The sequence below is a fragment of the Musa acuminata genome, chromosome BXJ3-7 (genome assembly GCF_036884655.1).
Source record: "Musa acuminata AAA Group cultivar baxijiao chromosome BXJ3-7, Cavendish_Baxijiao_AAA, whole genome shotgun sequence".
In the NCBI taxonomy this organism is placed as follows: Eukaryota; Viridiplantae; Streptophyta; class Magnoliopsida; order Zingiberales; family Musaceae; genus Musa; species Musa acuminata.
Window position 1 is genome coordinate 41,390,872 of NC_088355.1, and position 19,204 is coordinate 41,410,075.

Genomic DNA, 19,204 nt, shown 5'->3' on the forward strand with positions numbered 1-19,204 from the left:
TCGATTCATGTCTTAGGTGCATTTGACATTGTGTCTCTGTCATAATAGATTTATTTCGATGTCGATCGAGTTTTTTTGACTCGCGTGTTTTAGGTGCATTTGACATTGTATCTCTGTCATAATAGATTTATTTCGATGTCGATTGAGTTTTTCTGAAGTTTTTCTGACTCACACATCTCGAACACATTTGGCTTTACAATTTCATTGTAATGAATTTATTTATAACTTCATTGTAGTGAATTTATTTCGGTGCTGATCGAGTTTTCCTGACTCACGTTTTGGATGTATTCGATCTTGCGCTTATGTTGTAGCGAATTTATTTTATCGATTGGGTTTTCTTGACTTACGCATCTCAAGCACATTAAGTCATGCATCATAACAGATTTATTTCAGTGCAGATCTAACTTACTTATGCATTTCGATTACATTTGACCTTACGTCTTTATCGTAACATATTTATCTTAGAGTGGGTCAAGTTAAGTTTTCCTGACACACGTCTCGATTGCATTCCACTTTATGCTGGTGTTCCTTTGCTTATTGATAATATGCACCTCTAAGTTGCACGGGCACAATAAGTATATAAGCATCATCTAAATCTATTTGATACAGAATAATAGCTGAATTGCTGACAAGAAAGGCAATTGTTTCAATAAATTAACTTCAATCAAAACAACAGTTACATAGAATTTCCAGCATTCCGTAGATTTAGATGTGCACAACCAATACAGGATCCATTTCCTTCATCCACTTGCCATGCATCATGATCGAGCTCTTAAATTTACCCGACTACTTATTGCATAATTTTACATTTAGAATAACTGTTGGTTTCTTGCCTGTTTCCTCATTCAAGTCATCTCATAACCTGAAACACAGACATTCAATACCAACTAGTTGAACTAGTTGACAGTTATTGAATGAATTAGCTATAATTAGTTACGACACATTGTCACTGAATCTGTACAATGTTTCCAGGAGTTACATTTGAGTGTCCGTAACTGCATCTGAATCTTCACGGAATGATTTCTCTGCTATACACCATCTATTGGTAGATTTGGCTTGCTATATCACTGATTATATGATTGTGAAGCATCATCTGTGGTTGGAGATGCAGGAGATGTCACAAGGCAATGCACCGTAGTCATAAAAAGGTTCAATATTCCACTGACCCTCATGTAGACTCCACTTTGATTTGTGGGAAGTATTTATGCCTGATCAATATCCTCAAAATCAGTTTTAAATTATGCTGCATTTTCATTGCAACTGTAATACAGGTAAAAATGGCTCTAACAAAGAAGAAGAGTCTGACAACATGCTTCTGTGTTTAGAATATCATAAAGCTAAATTTGGTGATGAAACAGGTTTCTTGAGGAATGCATAAGATCAAATTTTGCAGCAGCATTGGAAAGTTTTAAAACACTGCTTACAACTGGAAACAAGAGAACATGCATCTAAAGCCATTTTAATAAAAATGTCATGGCAGGACGTTCAGATGATAAGTGATAGGAAGTCAAAAAATCTGCATCCTTGATATAAATGTAGTGATGAAACAGGTTTCTTTTGGCAGCAGCACTGGAAAGTTCCAAAAAAATACTGCTAACAAAAGGAAACAACAGAACATGCATTTAAAGCCATTTCAACCAAAATATGACATGGCAGGATGTTGAAGATGGTCAGTGATAGAAAGCTGAAAATTCCATATCCATGATGAAAGGCTCACGGCATAGTTTGAGAAAATAGAGAGAAACAAAAGCAAAAGTAGGTAACAAGTATAATCACATAAACACAATTCCTAGTGGTAAAGATCTTACAGCATGGAAGACTGGATCCTTTGTTGCAGAAGAAGTGAGTTATGCTGATAATTTCCCTTTGCTTGCCGCTGCCATCCAAGTCTCTCCAGAAACTCTTCAATTAACCTGAAAGTATTTTATACAATAAATTCTATTTCTATCATACAAATGTTGGCAAAAAAACAATGTCAACAGAGTTGAAGGCTAGTCTTGTGCTCACAAGCTACAGATTGCCTTCTGGGAGGAAGCCACTTCACGGTCTGGAAATGAATCTTCCATTCGGAAACTCAACCAAACATACAAATCCAGCACCTAACCGAAAGACGGGAGTGATATAACATAAGTTGTACCCAAAAAAGATGATTCTGCATGGAAGCATGCTAATTCTTTCTGGGCTTTAGATGTTTGATATCTATGACCAGCTATTGACTATAATCATTTTGTATAATGGCTAACTGTTCGAACTTCAAAAAGGAACACAATTTTAGTCTAGGAAGAGATTGAAGTATCATGACTTTCAAAATAAAAAATGCTTTCTCATCACACTATTATTGTTTTACCCCAAAAGTTCAGTTAAATAAATAACCACTCTACCATATTATGCAGTACAAATTAAAGAAACAAGAAAAATTAAATGGTTTACAAAGAAAATATGGACGACACTTACCTTGTGAACGGATTCAAGTTCCTTCAGAGCATTGTGTGATTTTGGTACCTCGAGCGTTCCGGGTGTAAATATCTCTCTGAGGCGAACAACACCCTTCTTTGCATAATTTTCTGCAAACTAATTTTTCCAAACATGTCTGGGGTGTCAGTTTTCCAATCTCAAATTGAGTCAGTATTTATGAGATGAGGAAGATAATCATCATTACCTGTGTTAAACCCTGGGCTGCAATATCATCATTCATGTCAACAGGACTGCGAAACAAGATGTTGCAGTTTTATCATTCAGTATCAAGAATATTAATTATTTGAAGACCAAAAGTTACATTGCAGGAAGTTAAGAGAGAATTTCTGATAGTATTACCTGATGCAGAATAGATACTTGTCATAAAGTCCAAGGGGCAACTCATCAACAACAGCTGCAACTTTCTGTTGTCAAATGATGGATCAAGTAATGTTATATAAAGCTAAAAGAAAATCTAAATCAAGTGAAAGATAGACATTCCTCCGCTGCAATGAGTTATTAAATAGCTCATTAGGATAGTAACAAATTGATATTGCTACATACTACACCATTGTTTAAAAGTTGGAGTGTCACAGCCACACAAGAGCTTGCAAGCTTCTGTACGCAGGACGTCTTTTGAGGTCCATCTCAATGCAAAACAGTGTCATAACCCATGGTTGACAATACCTCGTGAATCCAAAAGGTGACAAATGTGTGCCTTATTGGCTTAAGGAATATGAAGGATACAAAAACCCCATTATTCTTTAAATAATCGATCAGACCAGTATGTACTGACCAATATTTATTGGTCTGATAATCTGATTAAGTACCTATATTGAAAGTTTGAAACATATATAATTTGCTTTTATTATTTTATTCACTGATACCAAGTGGTAAAGTTCAATATACCTTCTCCTTGGAATGCTCTTTGGCCAAAAGATAAAACCGTGTAGCCCATAGTCCAAAGTGGATAATACCTCATTGGCCCCGTGCTCAGGTCTGACAAACAAGGCAACTTGTCAATATGGATACCATATAGCACTGTTCCACTCGATGATTAAAGGGTACACTAAAACCCCCTTATATACCATTTGTGGCTAAATATTAGACTTAAGCAATCTCAATATAAGGAATCCACAATAAACATCAATAGTGAAATTCACTAATCCTTACCAAATCCAATTTTCTTCTCCTAGAAAAATTGGCCCATCTAGGGAAACTACCAGCGTGCATGCCTTTTGACATGCCTCTTCATCGACGTTACTAATAAAGCATCTTTGATGGTAATTCTTACCCAGCAAGTACATTGGATAGTAATCTAATCATCCTGTCAGTTCCATCATATGGCAGCACAACAAAGTATATGATAAATTTACCCAGTGAATAGCTCTCAGAAGTCAGAAGTATCTGTGGCTAGAATAAGATTTGAGTTTAAAGGTGTAGACTATGAGCAAAAGGGTTGAATGTCCAGTGTCGGATGACAAAATTTTCTGCATAGACTCGGATATATACATAATCTTGAAAATTTTCACCATAAGTAACTAACCACAATAAGCATTATTGCAGATGAGAACTTTATTAATAGTTCTCCAAATAGTCTTGCTTCAGAAAAAAATTCAGAAAATAACCTGCTGAAAATCAAATCATAGATCGAGCTTCTGAAGTGGAAATAGATGGACTTGTCTTTATGAACATAGTAAAGGCCAGGTGAAACAGATACATAGGCCACTTTGGCCTCATAACTAATAAAGCAATTTGGCCCATCTTACATATGATGCTCTTAAATCATGACAAAGGACTTTGTTTTTTAGAATGCTCAACCATGCAATGAGCCATGAGGTGACAAGTTTGTAGGGGAGAGAACAATGTGCGGATGGAAGTTTGTTCTCCCTCTTTCTTCCTTTTCTCTTTCAATTGTAAAGCCAGTATCAAAATGGTGACATGGATGGTGCATACTCATCCAGTTGACATAAGACATGGCATCAACAACTTAATTTTCCATAAAAACTTCATCTAATTATCATGGAAGGATCTCATATCACTCCTGCTTGTAAAGAGAAGTTGATAAATGGCGACAAATGACTTGAAATCAGCATGAGTAGTGCCATCAAAATTAAAATCCTTGATCACCAGTACCTAATAATGATGTAAAGAATTAGGTGAACAGATAAATTCTAATGGTTATTATCCCATGCTTGTTTACAGCAAATGAGGCCAAACTTGGGCTGAGGAAGAATTGGCTGCTCTTGTCATTGTGATTAAAGATTGGCTTCCTATGGTCAGATGCTCTAATTCGGTCATATGCCGTAATTCATAATCATTTGAATTTTTCCCAAAGATCTACAAATTAACTTACAATAAATAGATAAGATTTCCCAAGAAAAGAAGGGCCAATATGTACTCTTTTGCAGTCAATTTGATATGACAGATCACTGGGTTCAAATAGATGGAAAGCAGCATTCCAGTGGCTGAACCTTTGATCTCAAGGCAGCATCAACATCATATTGATGTTGAGAATCAGAATTAACTTAAACAAACTACACACCAGACATCTCCTAATGGAACTAACGTCATATCTTGCTGCTAGATATTCAGACAAGTTATAACAATGTGACATCTAGAGATTAAAGTTAATGTAACAATCTCATCATGAAGTTTTTTCTTTTTTATGTCATCATGAAATTAGAAAAGATAAAATAATTATTGTTAGTATCATAAAAAAAGGTGGAGCAAGACCTAAACAGTTCTTAATAGAAAATATAAATAAAGACTTAAATATTCTTAACTAAATACATGAATTTTTACGGATCCCAATGATGGAAAAAGATTCATATAGCCAACCCCAAATAGTTGGGACTTATGGCTTTGTTGTTAGTGTTGTTGCTAGTTGATGCTGTAACTTCTAAAATTATGATCTAATTAATTCTTTTCATTATCTTGAAATGCTACATTATACTATATAACTATAAAACACAAATATGATAAGTGTTTGCAGTAAGTGTTTGCAGAGCTCTCATAGAAGACTACTTACTAGCATTTCCTCGCAGTCAGCAATGAAGTAATCTGGAGAAAGTTTTGCCTTCTCTAAGAATTGTTCCTGCACTGGATAGTTGTCAAATTAAAAACTAACATTGTTTATAACCATATCTGCGATCAGTGCTGGTTGTTAAATAATTAAATCAAATGTACTTGAACAACATATTAACAAAGGAAGTTAATAAGAATATATCAATCACAGTTATGGATAAATCCCCGGTAAGAAAAAAAAACTTTTCTCTTATTGTCCCAGAGTTACAAATTATTACATGAATTAGGGAGCATGACATTTCACAACTAATTAACAGTGAAAACTAAAAGGAGATGGCTTTAGCTAGAAATTCAGCTGGTTGAACAAACGAAAACTTCATCATTCTTTGAGCTAGATAACATGACATCCAAGCATCATAATTTATTTTACAAGGCAACAACTACTGAGATCAAACCATTACAGGAAGTGTCACTTGGAAGATGCAAAGAAACATGTATAACTACTCTCAACAAGTAAAAGCAAACAAGAAAGAAAAATAAATAAATATATCTTAGTGGAAGTCTTATAACTGCACAGGGAAACTTATTATGTTTTGACTGAAACTTATATTGTTGGTCACAGCTTCACAAACCATCATAACTGCATGAATTTATTCACACTAATTCTTAAATTTCCCAAACAACAATACTGATAAAAAATAAAACAACAAAATTTCTGAAGCATTTATTTCAACTAGACCATGCTGCAAAATAATCCATACTTGAATTGCAGCTATGTGCCCTGCTGTAATGCCTATGGATTCAGAGAATCTACCTTAAACCAATTTCCTGAACCCCTCATCCAAACCCTAAAAGGTACTAAGAGACAAAAATGCTGAGACTCGAGAACTTTACATACCAGTATGCCATGGAAGCCCATCCTTGAATGTAACCGTGAGTATAAAGACAAAAGATCAAATGTTGGAAACAGTCCAGCACGCTGCAGAACAAAAGACAACCTCTAATTAAATTAACAACCATACAAGTTATCAGTGATATTACTAAATACTACTCAATAGGTGATGTATAAAATCACCGAGTCAAAGTTATTCCACACCATTTTCTAATGGATCAACCTTTTTGGGTTTTTCCCCTTAGTTTGTCCTGACTTTGCCCATTTTCCTTCCACATGTTATCGTTTGCTTACCGTCCATTTCAGTTAGTAAAAGCAAGGCATTAGGATTCTAAATAAAATACCTAATTCAGAATGGCAAAATTTTTGCAAAATATGCTTTTGTAAAAGATAGTTTTAATAGTTACTAATTTAAGTTCAACCATCAAGGCTCAGATTTTTTTCCCTATGAAGGAAGCAAAACTTGTGGTTCTAGGTTCTAACCAATCAATACAAGCAGACATATTAACAATATAAGTTAGGTCCATTTCAAGAAATCTTGACCATGGGCATGTCAGGTTCATTTCAGCCTTAGGTACCCGTACTAATCCGATTCATTAACCCAGCTGGTTGACACTCATGCACATGATTCTAGTATCTTATTATGGAACTCATCATAACCCACATGCTCTTGATGCAATTCCTAAGAACACACACACGAGAAAGAAATAACATTTAGATGACTGTCATATGCAATCTTTTCCGAAAAATTAGCTTTGAATTTTAAAGTCTAAAACTCGTTGAATAAACAAATGCCGATACCAGACAAAGAACATTTATGTAAATTATCCCAATACCAAAAAAAAAGACATCTATTCCAATATGACACCTCTAGCATGAGGTTTCAGCTTACATGAGGAAGCCGCATTTTTATAATCAGAAATGATACACTACATAAGCTTTTCCAAGAATAAATGAAATTAAGATGCAATCAGAAATGACAACATTAGAATGCATGCACATACACATAAGATATCAGAAAGAACACTCCTAAAAGTTGCCATGGCAGTTTAAAGTCCCAACATTTTAGGCTGGTTTAAAAAACTATGGCGAAAAGAATTACCTCTAAAAGAGGAGAAGAAGATTCCAAAGATGAATGGAGCAAAGGTAAATCTTCAGCATCGATGCAGGTCACTTCACCACTAGAAAAATTTGAACCATACCTTCCAGCCCTCCCTAAAACAAGTAACTCAATATGTCATGAAATGCATTAGGCACATTAAACAAAAGAGCTACACATATTTTGAGATATAATCTTTTAGGAAATTAAGCCATTAATGATGGATGTTGCCAACAGATTCATCAAGTTGCAAACAGACATGTTTTGAAATCAACAAGTCAATACATTCACATGTAGGCAGTAATAAGGGAAGCTGCAACAATTATATAAAATAATTGACTGGTTCAGATGAGCCATTAAGAAGTGTGTGGATCATATGGCAAGCAAGTAACCCTACTGGAGGCTGTGATCAAAGTTCAGGTGTACATGAGATGATGACACATATACTAGCAATTGAATTCTCCAAACACATCTGAGGATATCATATTCAAAATCCAAATAATCTGATTTGTACAAGATGGATGCCAATCATATTCCTAGAATAACATCTTTTAACAATTTTCTTTACTTTACTGACACCTCTTCTCATTTGCTATATGATGATGGTCTTTTTTGTCAACCAATTGAGTTGCATGAAAGGAGCTGATCTCACCTTCACACTCTGCCTAAAACTACCACTCAGAGATGAGAAGCTTGGAGTGTGAATTGACGTGAGAACTTTTTTCTACAACGACAAAACGAAAGCACCAGGAATATGCCTAGTGTGACACCCCTCTAACCAATGATTTAAATAGATGCTTGGGCGCTCGCCTAAGCGCTCGGGTGAGGCGAGGCGAGGCTTGAGCGCCTCATGTGTGGACCAGGCGGTGCGCTTCAATGAGGCGCTGCCTGGGCGCTTGCTCGAACCCAGGCACTGGGAGCTTCGGTCAAGCGCCCAGTTCAATTAAGCGAACCGAACCGATTTAAGTCTGGTTCGATTTGTAGTTTCTTACCTCAAAAGCCATGCTTCACACTTACGCGACCCTGAGGAACCCTAGCGTTGCTTCTGCCTTTGCCGCTGACACTTTCTACCATTGCCTTCGTCGCAGACGCAGCAGACTGAGCCTTCCTATGTTGTAGACGGACAAGTTCGACGACACCCGTAGCTTCCTTCCATTGTCGAGAAAGAGGACCGCAGGTTCCTCCGCCATCGACGGACGCCCTTTGGAGCTTACGTCGCTGCCGCTACTGCTGTCTGCAACTTTCATCACTGTCGCTGCTACTGTCCGCAGCTTCCGTCGTTGCCACCACTACTGTTCGCAGCTTTCACCACTGTGACTGCTGCTGTCCGCAACTTCCCTCGCTGCCGCTGCTACTGTCCACGGCTACTGCCACTATCGTTGTTGTCGTTCGCAGCACTGCCACAACTATCTTAAACTAATCCTCCACCGCTGCTACTATCTCCCTCTGTTACAGCTAACATTTTTTTCTCTCCCTTCTAACTTTAAGTAATATACTGTTAACAATATATGTTTAATTTAATATCATATTTTTATTTAAATAATTATATTTTAAATTATATTATATATTTTTATATTTTAATGAATATTTTTTTCTTTCCCTCTAACTTAAGTAATATACTGTTAATAGTCTATTTTTAATTTAATATCATATTTTTATTTAAATAATTATATTATATATTTATTATATTTTTATATTTTAGAGTGTCTCGTTTCACTCAGGCGAGCACTTAGCGCTTTTTAAATCACTGCCTCTAACAACTAAGTCAATATTTACAAGTAATAACAGTATATGTGGGAAGTAAAGGAAAAAAAGATGATGAAGAGAGAGAGAAGGAAGCCGAAGAATGATCAAGATAACTAGAATGCCTTACATATGCACCAATTTAAAGCAGGGCTCCTCTTTTGACCTCCCCTATGTGTGAGTCGGAGCAGCCTCTATTGACATATTTCCTTCTGCCCAGATTATTTCCACCAAGCTCACATGGGAGATGGTCCAAAAGTAGTGTGGTGGAGCCACTCAATGGTTGTTAGCTGACCTGGCCATCGTCCAGGTGTGTTTATCATTGATTATCGGAGACCTGTTGCTTATACTCCCATCAGCAAGATTTACTGGAACTTTGCTTCTTCCTTAAAATTAACATAGGCATGTGAGCCATTTCTATAAGTTAAATATGGAGGAGATTCTTTCACTGACTACCTGGCCTTGCACAGCCACCTGCTAACTATGCAGAAGCAACACCGAGAACAGCAACCACCTCTACCAGTGACACTTTATTAAAGGAATCTATGCCAATACATCCTGCAAGCTCAATTCACCCCCTATCTCCATGTGAATAATCAAGAAGATCAAAATGGTTAGACATTGTGGTTGGAACTAGCCGCCACATGCTAGTGTATCAAAGAATTAAACATCATCAACAAAAGAATCCACCTCCATAGCAAAATGTACTAATACCAAATCACTGAGGTTGTTCCTTCAGACAAAGGACCACCCACCATAATAATGTCATATTCATAAGCTCCCTCTCTTATCTACACTGTCTGCCAATTATGACCTTTCTCTCCAATTATACTCCTCTCTTCTACCTCTATTTCTTCGGAAGAGAATTTACAGCTTCATACATTCTCTTGAGATATTGGATCAAATGGGACAGTGTCCATTAATCTGCAAACATAAGTCCCTCCAATCCATAAAGGTTCATTTGTCCATTATCCTGATTCCACAGCCACTAGCATGGGAGGGTGTAACTTCCAGTAACTCTTACATGGTGCATTTACTTGATTAGAGAACTGATGAATATAAGGCTTCCAATATTCCAGGCATTATCACCAACCTAATGCTATTCAGCTAAAGCATATTTTCCCTAGACTTTCTGGTAAAAATTCCACATTTAATATTCTTGGTTGATAAGCAAGATACAAAAGCACATACTAAACAGTACATATCATGTAATCACTTCAATAAATGCTGGAAACAATTCTGTGTATTATACTAAAATACTAGCATAACCAAACTATTTCCTTTCAATTTGCCATGTTATGCTTGGATGAAAATACAGTCATTATTATCTCAGAACTAAAATGAATATAAAAAACTAGATAATAAGTGATACCTGCAATCTGCTTGATTTCTGGGACTGTGAGTTCTCGGGTATATTGACCATCAAACTTCTTCAGAGTTGAAAAGATGATCCTAGATATGTTGAGATTGAGACCCATTCCAATGGCATCACTCGCTACAAGAATGTCAAACTTGCTGCTTTCATCATTGAACATCTTTGCCTGCAAGCTTCAAGCATTTCAATTCGTTGGTAACAAATAGAACCAACAACTAAACACAATAAATAGATACACTATGCAATGAACATCTTTGCCTGCAAGGTTCAAGCATTTCAAATGGCTGAAATCAAATAGCACCAGCAACTAAACACAATATGTAGAAACATTATGTGATGTGGTAAAATGTTGTTCAAATGACACTTATGTCTGCCATCAAGATTGTCTTATGAATATCAGTATCCAAAAATTCATAACTTTCATGGTATAAATCTTTTAGGTATCAGTCAGGTCCTGATATAAGCAAGAATTTAGCATATCTTACCATGACATGATTATTTAACATAAAGGAGGAAGGTCAAAGAAAAGCAGGACTAGCAAAACTAGAGTGAATGAAATAATGTATATCACATTCTTTAGGTTCACTTGAAGAATGGCAATTTTTATTTTTGTTTTGTTATAATTCCTCACAGCTAGATGACCTATTTCTGTTTGAAGGATAGTGTTTAATATGGAATTGGATATTTTAATTATTTGCTAAAACTTTTGTTTAGTTGAATGCTTAAAGAGGACACCAGTCAGCTCTTAGATCAAGTAGATAATACACTCCTTGAGCTAAAGGCAGTGAACTAGAATCAGGCCACTGAGTTCTGGTTTGCTGCATCATGTTATCTGATAACATGCCAAGCTATGAGCAAAGGCATGTTAGCAACAATATACATGTGAAGAACCCATAAGGAAAGTTAGCTCTATGAGCACCAAATGTAAGCATGCATCCTTGTTTCATGCCAATGACCTTAGTTATGGAATTTTGGGAAAAAAGAAGCTCAAGCTAAGCAGAAAAAGTTCGAGAGGCTTGTGCTAATTTTCAAGAAACCATACAAAACTAAATAAACATGTCAAAAGAAGTACTGGTTTCAAGTGTATATTCTTTTTAACAAGTTAACTAGAATATGGCACTGCATTTACCATGACACTTTTTTGCTATTTAAACAAAGACATGTTGTTCAGGTCATATGGCAAGCATTAAAAGTAAGGACAGCCCACCTGTTTTGTTCTAGTCTCTGGTGGCAGTGAGCCATAGACTACAGAACAGAGATGTTTCCCTCCAGACTCTACTTTCTTCTACATACCAATAAAAAAGGTGGAGAATGAGAGAGAGTGTAATAGAACACATATAGATAAATGCGATACTGCATTGTACTTTCATTATACATATAGTGTTGTCTTCCCGAAAAATATATGAAAAAAAGAGAAATGAATAATATTGCAGAACATTTCTGTAGTTAATAAGTTGATTAGAAAATGTAAACACTTAATATGAACTAGCAAAAGTCATCTTCCGGTGCATTAATAATAAGCATATACATCAGGTATTTAAAAAGAGGAACACCTAAAATGACTATTAGAGCAATAAATAAATAATTTGGTGGTTCTTATCCCACTAAAATTCAAATGACAGTAAACAGATGCATGTAGCTTATCCCAAACAATTAAATGTTATGCTTGTGGACCTTGTGGTAGTATAATGCATAAGTTGCAATATGTTATGATTAACCAGAATGCTTCTGATGTTGCATTCAACAGAGTTCAATCACAGTAAAAAGATAAATACGTAGGATCTTACACTCATTGTTATATGATGAATAAGTTGCAATATTTTATGATGAATCAATTTAGTTAAACAACATATACCATGCTTTTGGATTAAAAATTAAATCTGGCGAATGATGTAAATAAGACCATATATCAAGGTGTGCAAAACCACCCAAGTGCTTAAATAATTTAATTATTTGGAAAGTATAGCAAAATATGCATAAAAAATGCTCTAAACATCCTAGTTTATCAACTTGAATGCAAGGCACAAGTTAAAGAAAACAACCTAATTGTGCTGAACTTGTAATATTATGGTTGATATAGTTACCTTCTATTGCACAAAAATTAAATAGTTATTAAAAATTTAAAGGTGACCTTTAGCTTATATATCTCGCGTCGTGAGAAAGTCACAATACAATCACCATTTCTGATGTTGGAGAAAGAACCAAGCGGAAATTTCAAAGGAGTCAGTGGAGACAACCTCTCATAATATTGAACCTGAGCATAGATGAGGAAAAAAATTGTAATCTATCAAAGAAGTTACATACACCCTAAGAAATCTGCAAAATCAGTAAATATTTAAATGATGCTGGTAAAGGTATATTTAAGCATACTATTTTGGTTTAATTGATATAATATTGACAAAGAACTAGAATGTCAACTGCATTGTGATTCATTACAGTGAGGAAGAAAAAGGATAAATAGTTTGAGCAAATAATACAACTGATACAGTGGTTATAAGGGCACACAAAGTACAAGCAACAAATAATGAACGGACTTCTCAAGCACCCCATAGACTAGCAGCATCCATACTCAAGAAGTCAAACAGAAATGGAGAACATGAAGGATTGGGTGCATTTCTTTTCATTGCTGAAATTTCCTGATTACATAAATTGTTTAATAATTTGAATAGGTAATTTCTCTTCAGTGGACAAACCTTGGTGCCTCAATGAAGTTCAACTTCAGAAGTTGTTCCTAAATGACCATAGTACCCAGGATTCATATCTAGTAACAACCTCTTTGCTTGCAGGGGTAAGGCTACATATATTGGTCTTCCCAATACCTTGCATTGGCAGAGCATATGCAAGGCAGAGCCTCATATGCTACATCCTTAGTTCACTTCAATGAGAATACTGATTAAGTAAACAATTCCAAATAATGCCTAGTGGTGTGGCATGAGTAGTATAATTAGTAAACATCAAACACGATGAACAGTTAAGACGGTTAAAAGGATGAGATCTTGTATATCAAGAAATTTCAACTGAAAACAAAGAGATGGTAAATAATCTAAAAACACCCATGAACTAGATCTTAGATTTGATTACTATCAACTCTTTCTGAAGAAGCAGCAAGAAATATTATGGTTGTTTCAATTCCAAAGTGAACCTGGATTCCCAATCATAACAATTCACTTGCTAAATCTTAAAAACACCAAATTTTCCACAACAATCATTAAAGTGAAAATGTTACATCTACATCTATTTTATATAAATAAAATATACTGACTTAGAGTCAAAATTAATCTTGGGAGGACATCTGCAACACACACAAACTAGAAGGGTTAAACATGCAGGCTAAGTATCTAATTATATTAAACAACTAAATAACCTTTATCACATCGCCAGTCACTTCAATTATTCTTTGAACAAGAGGAACTGCTGCAGGATCTCCACAGAGATGAAGTTCATCAGCAGAAATCCCTAATAGTGCACGCGTAAATGAAAATCCCCTTGTTCTACACCCCACCATCTAAAATACCAAAGTAAAAGATTAAATTAAACAAAAGTCAAATATAGCATATAAGAACAAGTAATTTCTTCTTATGGTTGTAAAACCCAACCAACAAAAAATACTAGGAATCTTATAAAACAACTAAAAATTTTCTACTGATCCTGATTACATTTACATGAAAATGATATTTCATCGACAATAACAAACACAATAGTTTCTTTCATATTAACAAAGGCTGAAGAGATCAAACAGAAAAAAAATGAACTTTCACTAATAAGTTATGTTTAAGCTGTAAGAGAAAATTCCAAAGCGTCAAACTCTACATCATGCTGACTTTCTGTAGGAGTTTTATGTGCCAATTGCAAGCTCCATTGGCTTGCATGGCTCAGTGTTATATACACTAACACCCAACTAAGCTTATCAATAGATCCTGGAAGATGACAAGGTGCATGTTAGTCTAACATAGCATGGCATGACTCCACACACATTATTCAGACCTTTGATAAGCACGAACATAAGAAATTTTAAAAAATATGGCTAATCATGATTTGGATTAACTAATCTGAATTGGGATACATAAAAACTTATCCTAATTTGTCCATTTTTTTAACCTCATCAATTTGAGACCAAATTTGGCCATCCAAGGTGGGTTAAACCAAGATTTAGCAATTTATATATCAGGGGCCATCATAGGAAAGCATCTTACATATGTTTATTGTTTAAAAACAGAAATATATTATTATGGGCATCAAATAGATCCACAATTTTGTAATTAACTTTTATATTTGTAATTTTTTGTCAAATATTTCAAAAAAAGATCAGCTGATTAAATTTTAATATTTACTAATCGTTAGCTGCTCTGATTGGACCTCTGGATCACTTAAACTGGCCAATGTGGATATTATTAATGATAAGTCTCGATCCTGTTCACAATATGTAGCCCTTGATGACAAACCAATCGATTACATATCTTAGGATATAGCCCTCAGATATTGATAGTTATTCAGGAATCTAAGCTAGAAGCCTATAATAAGCAATAAAAATATTAGCCAAGATCAAGGTTCGCCTTATCGGTCCATACCGGTATACCAACATATGGTACATGGGGACATACCAATATCCTGCCTGTACCGATTCCCTATTAGATCACATGTACCACTCATACTGAGCAGTACGCCATGATATGGTGAACCTTGCCTAAGATGATAGTAATGGTAAAGATAGTATATAAATCCAGAAATTTGATGCAAAAGAGTGTCCTCATGCTTTTAAGTTCAAAATAACTAGAAATTGCAACACACACCTGGATTTCATCAACAACAGCACACTGATATTCACTGGTTACATCAGCCATTTCAACAGTTACTGAGCTGTGCCTAGCACCATCAATGTCCTCTCTTTCTTGTCCAGTAATCAGATTACAAGGAACATTTGCTTTGTTTAACCTTTGTGCCACCTCCCATGCCAATAACCTTAGAGGTCCACAATATACTCCTTCAACAAATTACAATTCTATATAAATTTAGTTTCAGTGCACACGAACATATAATTTAAACAGAAAATAAGATTATAGCACAGAAAATAAGATTATAGCACCTTAGAGGTCCACAATATACTCCTTCAACAAATTACAATTCTATATAAATTTAGTTTCAGTGCACACGAACATATAATTTAAACAGAAAATAAGATTATAGCACCTGAGGAGCTTGATTCTAAACGCTTGAGAGCATTATGAGTTTTCCCACTATTTGTAGGTCCAACGTGCAAAAATATATTCCGTTTCTTTCTCCGAGCAAGCGGATACCATGTATGAGGATGACTGCAATCAAGTACAAATTCAGGAATGATACTTCCTGTCTAAGAATGCTTAATAATATAGGTATTAAGTCACACAAACATGAAAGAAACATATCAATGCTGGCCCATTATGTTGAATTAGTTCCAGTAAGTAACCACGTTAAGTTTGTTCCACTAGAACATGGGTGGCAAGGGGTCGAGATAGAACAGCCTTGCTAAATACATCAATGGAACTCTGTACATTTAACCCTCCCCAAGACCTATATTAGAAGAAAGAATTTTCATGTACCATGCCACCATTTCTTGGTTCAGATGCATCCAAAATGTTTCAATCATTGATTCTGTGCAAAGCTGTTTTACCTCCACAATATATGCTAGATAAAGTGCCATAAATATCCCTATTATGTCAACTGATACCAAACCTAGACCAGGAATTTCCTAGCTATGCAGATGTGTCTAAGCAGAAAGGACAACAACTAAAAGTTGTATGGAACCATGAGCGAGCATCCTAAACACACAACCTTACTATATGTTTAGAATGTAGGTACTGAAACTCATGAGCTATATGCAATACTGACGCATCCTGATGTTTTATGTTCAAAATCAAAAGGTCAAGCACTGCATCCTGAGAAAAATAAAATGGGTAATGAAGTGGTCTACATCTTGTACAATATCTTTCTTAAAACATGGTAGCTATGCCACAAAAGGTAAACAAACTATGTATTATTGCACAGACACAAACAAAGTGCTATGCTACAAGTACAATGAATGTTGGAAGAAAATAGGAGAATGTTACTGAATGCAGCACAATGAAGTGAACAAAGAACATAGAGAATAGCAGAATGGAAAAATAAAACTCAGAAGCTTAACAACAGATACCCAATTTTTGTTGGTCTTTTTGGCTAACCTTTAGCTTCTAAACAACACAGACTGAATGTAGTTCAAAAATTCTTGACCTTCATGAGGAGAAACCAAAAATTAAGAGCACAAGATGGAACAAACTCTATCATATACAAAGTTGAACTATGTTTAGATAATAAAAGGACCTAAGATTCTTTAAATTATCTAAAATCCAAAGTCTCACGCCTATCCAGTAAGTTGTAAACCAGGCCAAATTATTTCTATAAAATAGATTCTACATCAAGAATAGAATATGTTCTTTGGGAGTTTAAACTTTAAACACACACCTATAACAGCTAACAACTTTCAGAATAAATTCTAGCAAGGACACTAACATTGAGAAGTACAATAATCAAGTAGACAAAAGATGACAAAATGAAAATTTGTTCAAGTATATCAGTGGGAAACTAATAAACAGAGAAATGGGGAACAAGGAATCCACGGTCATGTGGAGAACAAAGAAAATTTAGCAACATTAGAAGCTACAAGGAAAATCTAGAAAGCATCCGAATTGCAACAAGCTGTATTCAGTAGGAACAATTAGCTAAAAATCTTGTAAAACTGAACCTACATATGGCTGCAAGTCCACAAGGCTAGTCATGGAGAATAAACAAGTACAAAAGGCAACTGAAGTGAACTAGACAATAGGGGTGGTATAATCATGAGATTGTGCCTCACTAAATAACAAAATAAAACTGAAATTCACATAAAAAACTTGCTGAAAATTTTCCAATAATGCTAAACATGCAGAAAATTCTTACGTCAAGTCAGTCAAGTCAAACTTCCCTGAGCTCTGGAAACTGCTCAAACACCTCAAACCAGAAAAAGCATGTAAACGTAATTGGAAATCCAACTTCAGGAAAATAGAGCAAGACATGCTATCTGCAAAATACATACCATATTCAACTAAAATAATTCATAACCTTGCAATTTAGCTACAAACTAAAGCCTAAGATACTTCCGTTCTCAAGAAAATAAGGAGATTATTATATCTACAACAACAGCAACAATAACGCCAATGCCAAACCCAAGGCTGGATGAAAAATGGTCAGATTTCATTAGGCCACCCAGTGTGGAACTGTTCCAGAACTAACAAGAACAAAATCATTTTTTTGGGTAAAAAATTGACTATAAAAATATTCTAAAATGTTCCAAGCATCTTCAACAGCCAAAATAAGAAAATTTACACCTCTAGATACAGAATAACCTATACAAAATTCGAAGAATATTCTTACTCAGTTTTTATATATCAAATTTATCATAAGAACTTAATTAGTTTAAATGAAAAAGTTATATTGGTATTTGGAACATGTGTTCTATTGACAAAAGCAGAATGTTTGGCAAAACACAGTGCATAGACAAAAAAAAAGAAACACTTGAAGACTTCATTACTTGGACCAAAGAGAATCCTTCCAATTGACATCAAACTACACATAGCCTACCATGCTGGATGCATGTATCATAGAAACGTCTGGGGCAGCTGACTGTAGAAACATGACATGAATCTGATTTGGCTGTAATAGCTTGCCAACTAATGAATGTATGATAATGAACAATCTTATGTTGTAGGTCATCACAAAGATGTTGGGTCTTCATCAGTTTCAAATTGGGATGGTCCACCAAATCCTTTTTCCTTAGAATTGGATTGATTGCCGTAGTCTTCCTTGTCAATGGTTCCCTACTCATCATATGTTGGGAAGGTTTGCCTTTTGATAAATGTGTCAACATATTCTTTTCATCTAAAATTCTGTTAGAAACAGAACCTTTTAAATAGTTTCCCTTATTACCTAATTCAGGGAAACAAATTTAGTAGAAGTTTTTTTAGCTTACCCCACCTGCGGTGAAGATTCCAGTGTAGCTTTTATTACTACATTGTAAGGGCAACAGGATCTGTTGGTGGCCGTCATTCACCTCCTTCCTCAAAAGAAAGCTCGGTATCATTCCCAGCTGCGCTTTCTTATAAATATGGGTAATCAGGCAAAGCTACTAACATGTGTGTTAAGAAACGTTGTCCCATACAAATCAGTACTCATCGAGTTCGTTATCTATTACATTGCCCAGTGGAACTAATTGGAGCATTTGAACCTAATAACTCAAATCACAAAAAATAAAAAATAAAAAAACCCAAAAAAAGGTCCACGGGCAGTGTCTAGAACGCCCTAAAGGAAGAACTCTGCGATTCAGAAGAAGAAAGCTTATCTCTTCGAAACAAAACCTCGTAATTTGGGCGGAGTTGAAGAGGAGAGTCGCCAGCGAAGAAAGGAGCAAGACATCTGCGCGTTCGCTTTGATCTGCGATCCAAGCGAGGTCAAGAAGACATGGCGACGAATAAGTCGGCAACGGTAGTGGGCCAGGAGAGGTCCAAGGAGGGATGTGAATTGAAGAGAGGAATGATAGGAAGGGAGGGGGAGAGAGTCGCGGCCGTAA

The 19,204-nt window shown here is 35.5% G+C and overlaps 1 protein-coding gene across 2 annotated transcripts; it reads right to left on the minus strand.

Annotated features, from left to right (window-relative positions):
• Positions 1 to 761: 761 nt before the first annotated feature.
• Positions 762 to 19,182, minus strand: LOC135642087 (ATP-dependent RNA helicase SUV3, mitochondrial-like). Of its 2 annotated transcripts, none has more exons than XM_065157911.1 (17): positions 18,993 to 19,182; positions 17,539 to 17,659; positions 15,778 to 15,899; positions 15,381 to 15,571; positions 13,955 to 14,095; positions 12,722 to 12,844; positions 11,798 to 11,872; positions 10,588 to 10,756; positions 7,476 to 7,588; positions 6,380 to 6,460; positions 5,486 to 5,551; positions 2,815 to 2,879; positions 2,660 to 2,705; positions 2,455 to 2,571; positions 2,008 to 2,099; positions 1,809 to 1,913; positions 762 to 1,208 (listed from the first exon to the last, which is right to left on the minus strand). In XM_065157911.1, exons 1-17 carry the CDS (start codon positions 19,048 to 19,050, stop codon positions 1,169 to 1,171), a joined length of 1,725 nt encoding a protein of 574 aa, XP_065013983.1. In that variant the 5' UTR covers positions 19,051 to 19,182; the 3' UTR covers positions 762 to 1,168. The 2 variants fall into 2 exon arrangements, with proteins under 2 accessions (XP_065013983.1, XP_065013982.1); XM_065157910.1 differs by having other exon boundaries at positions 11,798 to 11,875.
• Positions 19,183 to 19,204: the final 22 nt, after the last annotated feature.

Coding starts and splice junctions, on each gene's coding strand:
- LOC135642087 (XM_065157910.1), bottom strand. CDS start 19,050: ATGTCTTGCTCCTTTCTTCGCTGGCGACTCTCCTCTTCAACTCCGCCC. Junction 10,757..11,797: donor CAGAGACTAGAACAAAACAG/GTGGGCTGTCCT, acceptor TGAAGCTTGCAG/GCAAAGATGTTCAATGATGA. Junction 2,572..2,659: donor CAGCCCAGGGTTTAACACAG/GTAATGATGATT, acceptor TGGAAAAATTAG/TTTGCAGAAAATTATGCAAA.